Below are 12,054 nucleotides of genomic sequence, written 5' to 3' on the forward strand. Positions count from 1 at the left end.
CCATTGTGAGCATCTAGTAACTGTTAACCACCAGCTAATGTAATGAAGAGACCTGTGATGCAATGGGGAGAATAAGCCAAAATTAAACCCATTTTCCTTCTTGTCATTTAACTTATATGCAGCAATATTAACCATGGTCTCATCTGGAAGGTATTGGCTGTTACTTTTCGCTTTGTCAGTAGAGTGTGTTGACTTACCTTCTGATTTAAAGCCTTGAATCTTTTTTGTCATTGCAATTTAAATGCCTGAACTTCATTCTACAGAATATGAGCTGCAAGTCACATTTGTGCTGCAGTGCTTTGAGTTTATAGTTTAGAACTAGGTGCATTTGTCATCCATGCAAGCACAGCTTGACAAGAGTGAACCTCTCTCCTCTGTGGATCGTGCTCCTATCAACCATGCACCAACTGAATCCCTGTTGGTGTTTATGGTCGTGTTCAGCGGCATTGGTGTCACTCTGTCATTAGCTAGTTCCCAAATTTATCAGCCTAGAGCATCATTAGAAATAACTGTCTTCTGCCATCTGTTTACCAAAATTTCAAAGAAAGAAAGAAATCATTAGAGCAGTTTTAACCATTTTTTGACGACTATATATGTTTTTTTTACTGTTAGCAATTCAAATACTATTTTGTAGAAGCCTGCCCAGCATTGAAGTGGGAAATGCTGAATATCTGCTTTTGTTGGCTTTCTAATTTAATGTCTATAAAATAATTCTCTTGTTTTTGTATAAATGCTTCTTATTATGAATGGCATTAAGTTAATGGTCCCTTTGCCTTGTTAGCCAGCACATATTTGTGAACAATACAAGCATGGTTTTAGCACATACGAACAATAATGATTATAAAACTCAGTTATATGAGGAGCCTCAATTCCTGTAGAGTTTGTGTGAACTCTTTTAGTTCTCGTTTCCTCTCAGTCACTTCCGTCTTTTGTTGACCAGTACAACCACCCTAGGAAGACTGTGTCCTTTCTTGACAAGGTAATTCAGCAAAGCTTCTTTTGCCATCAATAAATTAAGGTTGAGGACTGTGGATTAATTACCATAATTTACCTAACACTAAGTTATAATTTAAAAGCTTCTAAATAGATAAATGTTTTAATTTTAATTACTTCGCCTTAGTTTTTCTTTTTGTGCATCAAGTTTCAAATATCAACTCTAGGAACCTAGATCCTGAGGAAATTTTCTACTGTTTTCCAAGAATTCAGGTTTTGTATTTTATACCTAAGTCCATACTCCATGTTGAGCATGTGAAGTATAGAGTTTTGGTTAAGATTTATTTAACTTATTTATTGGATATGGATAACCAGTTGTTCCAAGACCATTGTTGAGAAGATTATTCTTCCTATATAGAGTTGCCGGTATACCTTTATTTAAAATCATTTAGTATATTCCCATGGGGCTATTCTTGCTCTGTAGCCTCTTTCATTGATCTGTGTGTCTTATTTTGCTGCCAGTATCAACCTTTGGATCTCTGTAACTATGCAAAATATTTAATATTAGATAGAATCATTCCTTACACTTCATTCTTACATTTCAAAAGTGTCTTAGCCAGTTCAGGGTCTTTGTTTCCCAATATAAATTTTATGATTAGTTTGTGTCTTAGTTAGGATTTCTATTGCTGTGATAAAAAGAAGCTTGAGGAGAAAAGGGTTTATTTCAGCTTACAGCTCCACGTCACACAGTACATCACAGGTGGAAATCAGGGCGGGAACTCAAGGCAGGAGGAGTGCTGCTTACTAGCTTGCTTCCCGTGACCAACCTGCCCAGCGATGGCACAATGACAGCAGGCTAGGCCCTCCCATGTCCATCACCAACAAAGAAAGGACACCCCAGACTTGCCCACAGGCCAGTCTTATGGAAGCATTTGCTCAGTTAAGACTTCCTCTTCCCAGATATGTCTCTAACCTCTGTCAGGCTGACATAAAACTAGTCAGCACAGCTTGCCTGATGGGATTGTGGTAAAAATTACTTGAAGTCTATATATGACTGTATTGAATTCCTTGTATTTAATCAGCAAGTCAACATACTATATGGTTATTCACTTTTTAGGTCTTTTTTTGCATTCTTTTGTAAGTATTCCACAATTTTCTGAATATAGATTATGTATTTTGTTAAATTTATCCTATTTCATTTTCTTTGAGGAAATTGTAAGTTTACTATTTTAAGTTTGTAAGTTTTCACATACTTATTGCAATAAAAATGAAATGTAGATGCAAGTGACTTTTATGTTGATTTTATATCCTGTGACCTTGTCAAACTCATTTATTCTGGAGTCTTATTTATGGGTGAGTTACCATTTTCTACAAAGATGATTTGTGGCATCTGCAAATAGATTTATTGCTTTCTTTTCAATATGCATTCCTTTTTATTTTCCAGATTAATTCCTCTATAATTTGTTCTACAAAAGATCTTAGGGAGAAGATGAAAGGCAGGCTAAAGATTGGGAGAAAATATTTGGAAACTATGTATCCAAGAAATGCCATGCATCTTGAATGCATAAAGCGCCCTGAAAAACAATAGCTACAGTCACTAAAGTGCTTGCCATGTAGTCTTGAGGACCTGAGGTCAATCTTCCAGAACCCACATGATGTCACTCACTGTAATCCTAGCATTTAGGAGGCAGAGACAGGTAGATCCCTGAAGGTCATTGATGAACCAACCTAGCCAAATTGATGAGCCCCAGGTCCCAGAAGGAAACTGCCTCGAAAAATAAGGTGGACATTTCCCAAGGGATGAAACCTAAAGTTGACTTCTGGATTCTAAATGTACATGTACCTGCACATACATGAACACACACACACACACACACACACACACACACACACACACACACACACGATAAAATAAAAATATGCAAAATTATGGTTGAAAAGTCTTAAGATATTATGTTAGCATGACCATGTTAGTATGCCTGTACTGTTCTTGCACCATACCAACTTTCCTGATGAGTTGTCTGTGCCTGAGCTGGTCCATAGGCTATTCAGCTGGTCACTCTCAGCAGTGATTCACCACCAGAGTCCAGTGGCTAGAAGAGTTCCTAAATTCTTCAAGCATTTGGACTCATGTCGTTGTGGACTAATAGCAGACCCTTGTGACTTGCAGTCACTGGCCACCTCTAGTTGTGCAGGTGCACCACTGTTGTGTTTAGTGACTGTTGCCAAAAGTCTCTCTTTATATAGGAGACAGCATGCGCATGTAGCCCAGGAGGGTCTGCTGTGCTCACCCAGAACCCCACTGCTGCTTTCCACAAAGGGGCGGTTCCGTTGGGAGCATTCTTCTCATAAGTGATGGTTTCCCCCCTGCCCTTGTCTGCTTAAACAAGTCCTCTTCCATTAGACTGGACTTTAAAACGTGTATTGTTATAAATGGCTTCTGTCTCAAACAAACAAGGAAGAAACCGAACTTACCTGTTTTAATTACAGATAAACTCAGGCTCAGAAGTGGAGGCAGTATGCCGCTTACCCAGAAAACTACAGTGCTGTGCTTTCAAACATCTTCATAACAATCAAATTCATCAAGCAATTTTTTTTTTTTTTTTCGAGACAGGGTTTCTCTGTGTAGCTTTGTGCCTTTCCTGGATCTCACTCTGTAGACCAGGCTGGCCTCGAACTCACAAAGATCTGCCTGCCTCTGACTCCCAAGTGCTGGGATTAAAGGCGTGCGCCACCACCGCCCGGCTGCAATTTTTTATTATATTAAGTATTAATAAAAAGTTAATTCAAGATACATAAACCACTGGAATGAAAATTTTTATGCTGTGCTGTTTTATGACTTAGAAATATACTGAAAATGTTGTATTTCTAATTGTGTTTCAAACTGGATTTTTCTTTAAATTTAAAATAAAAAGCTAAAAAATAAAAAAATATATATTGTGACTGGAAAAGAGACCTTTCTGGTTACATCTCAACATCTCTTTTCACTAGAAAGAGGTATAGAGTACTCATTTGGCAGTCTGTGAGTCTGTGTTTCTCCACTGTCTGGATAATTCAGTTACTGCCATCTTATTTCAGTTCAACATTCTGAACATAGTGACCCAGATGAGAAAACAGCGTCAAGGCATGATCCAAACAAAGGTAGGTGCTCCTCTCATAACTCTAATAAGAGCAGTCAAGGTAAAGATAGCATACTGTAGCACTTACATTTCACAATGTTCTGTTTACCTTTGGGATTGCATTCATTCTTACTGTTCCAGGTGGACATTGGGGGAGTTGTTTTGTTCTGATAATCTTGATAAAGTGCATTAGGTTCCCATCAAGGGAATCTGTTTCATGGGGTTACTCAGAGAGCAAGGGAGAGGCCATGCTGCATAAGCAGTGTATCTAATTTTATTACTGAGTTTCTAGACAATAATTTGAAATGTGTACTTGCTTCTATCTGTCTGTCTGTCTATTGATTATTGGCATGTTATAAAAAGATATTTATTATTTCACAGATTAGTTTGTAATCACCAGGGAAAAATAAAGGGAATATTTATAATAAAAACAGTTGCCTCTGAACTGATATGTATACTATCTATAATGTGTATATCTAATTAGGGATATATTTGGTTAAATATTTATATAGCAATTGTATACATTTGAAATGTTATAATTACATGAGGGACTTAAAGAATTAGATTAGCTAGAGAAGACACAAGGAAATGGATGTTGACATTTCCCTTCTGTTTAGACACTTGCCTGTTAAAGAGTTCTAGATCAACACATTTCTTTGGATTATTTATGTTCTTCATATTTAAATATATACTTGCTTGAAGAAGTTCTCAAGTATTTGTAGATAAACATTTATTCTTTGAGAGGAATTTTCGTACGTGACTGAAAAAGATTCCAGATGTGTTCTCCCAAATGAGACATTGGTGTCTGCTTACTCACCGCTGTGTCCTTTGTGTGTGTACAGGAGCAGTATCACTTTTGTTATGAAATTGTGGTTGAAGTTCTTCAGAATCTTCTGACTCTGAGTTAAGAAAGAGTCTGCGCCTCTCACTTGAGATTACCAAGAAGCCTGTGCTGAAGGGTCTGCTGGCCATGCCGTTTGCTTCTGATTTTCTCTCTGAAGTCTCCCTGAAGGCAGCATCGTTGGCACGGAGTGAACTGTTTTCACTTGATCTTTCTGGACAATAGCAAATACCCTCCCATGTTTTCCAGTGGAACAAAAGTTCCGTGAAACAACGTCAGTTTAGCTGTTTGGTTTAAGGCATTAGAGAGTTCAAGAAAAGACTTCAGTGTATTCATTAAGATTTTATTTGGAAAGTGGCCAAAAGCCTCAAAAGATACGGTACAGCCTTACTCTGGGAGAACATGGAGCCAATGAACTTGAGGTTCATGTCTTGACCTCTCACGAGCATTTTGCAGACAGATATTTATCTGTGTTCTTTAAAGAAGCTAGAGTCCATACTCCCAGCTGGTAATTGAATAACTCAAAAGGACTCTAGGATGGATTGGCTTTTGATATACATTGGTTTTTGTGTCCTATACTTCCATGGTCCCAGAGTGCCCTAGGGATTTCCAAGGAAGAGCTACCTTCCTGGAGCAGTCAGGCCCTTGTCCTGCTGCCCTGGGAAACCCCTTGTGGGTGAATAGTCCCTCCTGTCCCTCCCATGAACACACACACTACTGAACAGCCCCAAACGAAAATACTCATCCATCTGTAGATTCAGTGGAAACGTTTGCCAGGCCCAGCTTCTTTCCTATCCTGCCCTAGCAGTTAACATACCATTCTGTCTGCTTTATCAGAAGCAAGTATTATGAGGTACTTGCCTCTTAATCTTTAGCTAACCAATAAACTTTAATGTAAGGATATTGCTCTGTAAGTTTGAGTCATTTTTGGTACCTGTTATACCAAGTGGTTTTTTTTTTTTTTTTTTAACTAAGATCTAAAAAGAAGGTTTTGTTTGTTTGTTTGCCTTTCTCTCTTTTTTTTTTCTCTAGAGGCCCATTAAGTTGTTTCTTTCTCTGCAGAAACATTTACATGCAGGACATTGGAACTAGATTTTGGAAAACCAAATTCATAGTTGTGAAAGTGAAAGCTTCTATATTCTTGTTAAAAACTCCTGGCCATTATTATATTCATCATACCGAGATTCTCCCTCAGACAGTTATAGTGATTCTTTGGTTAAGGGGTTTTGGTGATCAGTCATTCTTAATTATAAGCCACAAAGCAATTGATAAGTGTATTTGTACAGTGAATTCAGTAGTGATTACAGCTGTGAATCATATTGAAAATTCCTAAAATTATAAATACTATACTTTCAAGAGGTTATTGCTTTGGTTAAATGAATACTTGAATTGGTTGAATTAGAATCGATAAGTCTCACTTTAAAAATAATTATATGGCATATATTTGACATTAACTCAAGTTGATGATTATAGCTATTTATACTGTTAATATACAAAAGTCTATGCTGAACAATAATATCATTTTGTATGTTATTAAATGAAAATATTTACTATGTATTGCCTGAAGTATTTTTATTTATCAGGATCTTGTGATTTCTTGTGCAGAAACATTCCCCATGTCGTTGTGAGTGTGCCCCTTTTTAAATGTGTGTTATATTTTTACAGCTGGACTATTTTGAATTTTCCTGGGAATTTAAGTAAGTAAACATGGAAATACTAATTGCATTTGTTTTCATTTCGTTCTTGAAGGTGAACTTCAAGGTAAAAAGTTGGGATGAATTGAAATCCTAACTTCTATACCAGTAGTGAATCATTTTCCACCTGAATGGGAGTCTGCAGCTCTCATTGGTACCTTTGTGAAGCTGATTTAAAGAAAGTTTTAGCCGGGCGGTGGTGGCGCACGCCTTTAATCCCAGCACTTGGGAGGCAGAGCCAGGCGGATCTCTGTGAGTTCGAGGCCAGCCTGGGCTACCAAGTGAGTTCCAGGAAAGGCACACAGCTACACAGAGAAACCCTGTCTCGAAAAAAAAAAAAAAAAAAAAAAAAAAAAAGAAAGTTTTAAAATATTTATAAGTGAGCATAGATAATTATTAACTTTTAACTTCAAATACATATTTTAATGATGCTTAAGTGTTAGACCAAGGCTTTTCAGAAATAAGTACTACATATTTTATCCTCACACTACTTTTACTAATTTATTTTTCTTTCAATTTTTTCACTCTCAGTCTCTCTATAACATTCAACTTCCAATGAAGTTTACGTTTATGACTCAAAAGCCATTTCAATGATTTATTTTGTTGAAAAATCTCAAAGGAAAACACCTTGAAAAACTTAAAATGAAATTTCCATTTCCTACTTAGTTTTTTCTTAGTCCTAGAAAGAATTTTCTTCTGTGTTGTCTTGAGATTTGAAAAACTGAAAGAGAAGAGTTGGAATGTGTTCACTCGGCAAAAAACGGTTAGCGGACTCGGGAGGGAGGATGGATGGCTTAGAGCACTCAGTTAGTCTTTAACTATGATCCAAAAGTAGGAGTAATGACTTCATTATGAAACAGCCTGAAACTGAAGGTATTGTAAAAGCTATCCAAAACAGCTATCATCGCTGAGGGTTGACCATGATAAAGAATAATTTTTTAAAAATCACATTATATTTGAGGGTGGAAAAGTAGACTCCATTAACAAAGCCATCAGCACTATCACTAGGGAGTGAGCTGTGGATAGTGTAAGGATACAAAGTACAGTCATTGCTATTAATATTGGACAGTTAACATTACTTGTTTGCCTTCATAAAAATAAGTTTACTGAAAATAATATTAGAAAATATGTTACAAAGTCAGAATCCAAGGTGCCTTTGTAAAATGTGATCTTTCTCTATGGCTATTCAACTATCTTTTGATAGCACACCCTAGCTGGCTTGTATTTGTAATATTACAGGTTCATTCACTTATAATATCATCTGCAGATGCTTTTGTGATGCAATAGAAATGGCTGGATTATTCAAATTATCGGAGATTGTGTGGTTCTACAGCATTTACTGCCTGACATTTAAAGAGGGGTTTTGCCCCTTCTATATCACCACAGAGAGATAGAAACATTGAACAAAAAAAGTTGTATAAAATACTTTTGTCAGATGTAGGCATGGTGGAACATGCTTTCACCTCAGCACTCAAGAGGCGGAGGCAGGCAGATGTCTGTGAGTCCTGGTATGCATAGTGAGTTCCAGGCTAGCCAGGGCTACACAGTGAGACCCTCTTTCAAAAACCAAAACAATTTAAGATTAAACTTAATAAGAATTGAGCAGTTAATGATCATGTTCTAGATGACAATGAGTTCATTAAAGAGCCAAGATATTTTTTGAAAAAGAAAAGTTAATTGGGATGAAAGAAGAGTAATCAAATTGTGGTGGAAAAGCCAAAGTGATTTAAACACTGTGATTCTGGGCAGGACTGTACTCAGTGGGAGAGCCTTTGCCTAGCACATGTGAGGCTCTGAGTTTGATCCATAGCACTAGAAAAAAAAAAAGATAGAATGCAAGCAAGCAATTAGGGTGCAGAGATATGGATCAGTGGAACACAATAGAGTTGTCAATTGTAGAGTCAAACATTAAAATCTTTAAGCTGTTTGTGTGGATGAGTGTGTGTGCGTTTGCTTGGGGGATGTAATGCCACAGTGCACGTGGAGGTCAGAGGAGAGCTGGGAGGAGTCAGTTTTCTCCTTCCACTGTGTGGGGCCCAGGCCTTGAGCTCAGGTCATCAGCCTTGGCAGCCAGTGTGCCTGTAACCTCTGAGCTGCCTCACCAACCCACAATCATTTGTATTTTTTTAAAATTTTTATAAAGTCAGTGATAAGTTTTAGGCCTCCTGAAGGCCTCTCTGCCGTCACAACAAACCGAATCAGACCAAATTGGGAAGCCCAGGTTTAATGGGTAAAGCACTCCGGGTGATCCCCTGGCCCTGCAGAGAGAAGGGGACAAGACCGGAAGAACCATGAGTCTGTTTTTAGGGATGCCCCTTATATATCTCCTGTGGGAGTCGTCCTCTGGGGGAGGAGCTGTGTTTGGCGGGTTTGACTCCTACAACTCAAGTACTGTCTCCCACATGTCTTTTAAAGAATGGATGGAGCGAGGGTGGGGAAACTCTATGTACCACATAGCCAGGCTGGCGATGAGCCTGAGATTCTTTTGTAGATAAAGGAGTGGATTTGATTAACAGACCCCTTAGAGTACCCATGGCACTCTCTGTGGTATCTTTCTGCTAGGGCTTACTATTGAGATGTTGGCAATCAGTCTTTCTTTTTATCAACTCATTGTATAAAAAGTTCTTCAGAGGCCAAACACAAATGTGTATTGTGGCAGTGGTTCATTCTGCAGAATATCCATCTTTAGCAAAGCACATGCTCTTCCCAGGGCAAAGTGCTTATTTCCCAGGATTCTGCCTGTATGAAGCAGAAAATAAGGCAGAACATTAAAATAATTGTCAAGGTCAAATGAGGAAGGCTAAGCAGTGCTGGTCTCATACAACAAAGTAGTGCATTCACCCTTCAGTGACTGCTATAGCGGACTGCCACCAAGGATGGGCATGCTGGGACCTGCCAGGGATGCTAGGCTGGCATACCTGTTAACATTAGACTTCCAATGCCTCTGGAAAACAATTCCTGGGCCCCTTGGCTGCTCTCAGAGCTATGCAGAAACCGACTTACTGTAATACTTGAGCACAATGGCCAACCCCTAACCTCACAGTCAAATTCTATGGGAGATATTTGTTCAGAAGGTAGAGACCGCCAAGGCTTAACATAAGGTCTCTGCATAAGGGCTTTTTAAAGGAAGGTCCACCCTGGAGCAGGGTTGTTTCTGTTTATCCAAAACTAGACCCTTGGCTAGTGGGTCTGAAAGGTTTCAAATGTGGGGTTCAAGGGGAGCATGGAAGCAGATTGTTCTTTGAGCTAGGAGATGTATTAGAAGAGGTATCCATGGTAGCGACAAGCAGATAGCATCATGGCAGGACTCTGAGGAAAGTTCGGGTGCACAGGGCAGAGTTCAGGGGGCCCCTTGTAGGTTTCAGAGGATAGGAGCGGGAAGGAACTGAAGCTTTGAAGCTTTGTTTTGGCTAGAAGTTGGCTGTTATGAGGGGTAGCCTGAATGTGGGAAGTTAATGTGAGGGGATGGATAAGCACATCTCCTGGCCAGTTGTTACTGGGTCAATAGAGCCAGGAGGGCAGGAGTTTAGAGACCAAATTACTTAATTTTCAAGAATTGTCATAGTTGACCCCAAACCGGGCAGCTTTACAGTGGTCCTGCTAACAATGTCAAGTTGGGGAAGGGCAGGGATAAATGTAAAAGCGAAGGAAGGCGGCTACATGAATGCCTGGGGGTCCCAACTGCCTGGCTCCTTCTGGGTTTCAGTGAGAGAGAAGAGTGCATGACTCATCACTGAGGATGAGAACACAGGTGACTGTTGCTTACTGACTAGAAGCCAGATTGGCACCGTGACCTGAAGGTGTCCCAAGAGGCACTCAGAATCGGGGCCCACTGGCCAAGAGAGAAGCTGCTGTGGGAGGGAACGGGTAACTTCAGAATGGCTGTAACCCGAGAGTACCAGTAAGTGAGCAAAGGCTTGTGTATGGATGAGAAATTTGTGGTTTTGTTCTACCCTGGCTGGGCAGATGTCCTTAAACTGGTGACAGTTCTTCACCCAACAATACTGTTGAGCCTCGTCATCACCATCATCATCATCATCATCATCATCATCATCATCATTATCATCATCATCACTCTGTACTTTGAGTAGGTGGGATGCACTATATGATATTCACTCAAGATGTTGGGCAGCAGCAGCAGCAGCAGCCAGCACCCCTGGCCAGCCCTGTGATCATTAGGGAGAAACGTCTTCTACTCTGCAATGCTGTGGCACTAAGCTCTGGCGCTCAGTAAGTTAGGCTGATTCAATGCATTTTCCACCTGTGATGGGTTTACCAGGGTGTGACTCCATTCTGCACTGAGGATCGGGTGGGTGGTACCTTTTAGCCCCTGACATCTTCGTGCGCAGGCCTTTGTGCAGGTGTGGATCTTCTGGCCACGTTCCATGCACTGTACCCCACATCTGCCTTCTACACAGGGTAAGCAGTACCATGGCCACCATTCCTGTCATCAGTACTGTCCTGTCAAAGGTGAGGGAAGTTGGGAAAGATGGCAAATGTGTGAGGCATCGTGCATTGTGTCACTTTCCCTTAGAGTCTTGTGACTGGTTGGTTTGTGCCCCTGCTACAGAAAGCACATTACCTAGTTATTCATTTATGCCTTTCCCATGATCTTTTCAAAGACTCACCCATACTTGGCTTGGCTTTGAGTCACTTGCCCAGCATGATGAGTCCACAGTGGGTCTTCAGGTAGTGTTAGGTGAATCGAGGGAGAACTAGTAACTACTTACATACAAGTTTGTGGTCCTGGAGTCTTACGCCTAGTTTATATTTGTTTCTGACATGATTGTATGACCTTCATATGCCAGCGCCGAGGCATATTATACAGACCCAGTCCTATAGGACAGTCCAAAACAGAATGGCCCCATGATTGCAAGGGTTTGGGGAATACTTCATCATTTTTCTTGGTGTTGCTAGGTGTTAGTATCTTCACACCTGGAAAAGCAGGACTTACGAAGTGGTAAGTGTCAGGGCTCTTGGCTGGCGGCATGGAAATATGACTGTAGGAACAGGAATGAGCAGGTTAAACAGCTGAAGAACTCAACATATTTGGTTTTGTTTCTGAGGTCGGCATGATGCATGGCTTGGTTGATTGGAGCTCATCCTTCGGTAACTTTCTCAAAGTGGGCGCTTGAGCTGTGCCTTCCTTGGTTGCATGTAGGGACTGTCTTTGTGTGGGTGGCACTTTAGATCCCTGTCAAATTCATGTGTCAGTCTTTCCTCTGTTGGAGATTTCGAAACATTGTTCCCTTTTCTTTTAACATTGAATGTTGTTAAGCATTGAACACAAATGTCGTGCACATAGCACAGTTCATTGGCTCCTTCTGCTCAGGGGGCCAGCAGGAAGGCAAAAAAGTTGGCTTGGATAATAAACAAGAACACCTCCCCACCCCAATCCCCACCCAGTACACTGTCATCTTGCTACAGCTCCGTTTGTTACCCCCTTACCCCTCATCGAGGGCCTGTC

The 12,054-nt window shown here is 40.1% G+C and overlaps 1 protein-coding gene across 11 annotated transcripts in view; it reads left to right on the forward strand.

Moving 5' to 3' along the window:
• Ptpn20 (protein tyrosine phosphatase non-receptor type 20) overlaps positions 1-6,448 on the forward strand; it is an 89,971-nt gene extending 83,523 nt beyond the window's left edge. For all 11 annotated transcript variants that reach the window (XM_052733932.1, XM_052733935.1, XM_052733938.1 and 8 more), the window contains 2 exons: positions 4,012-4,074; positions 4,895-6,448. In XM_052733932.1, the coding sequence (XP_052589892.1) occupies positions 4,012-4,074; positions 4,895-4,960 (129 nt within the window). In that variant the 3' untranslated portion in view covers positions 4,961-6,448. The remainder of the gene's footprint in view (positions 1-4,011; positions 4,075-4,894) is intronic.
• The last annotated feature ends 5,606 nt before the right edge of the window (positions 6,449-12,054 follow it).

This window comes from Peromyscus californicus, unplaced genomic scaffold (assembly GCF_007827085.1).
Source record: "Peromyscus californicus insignis strain IS unplaced genomic scaffold, ASM782708v3 Scaffold_12__1_contigs__length_115047231, whole genome shotgun sequence".
Taxonomy (NCBI): domain Eukaryota; kingdom Metazoa; phylum Chordata; class Mammalia; order Rodentia; family Cricetidae; genus Peromyscus; species Peromyscus californicus.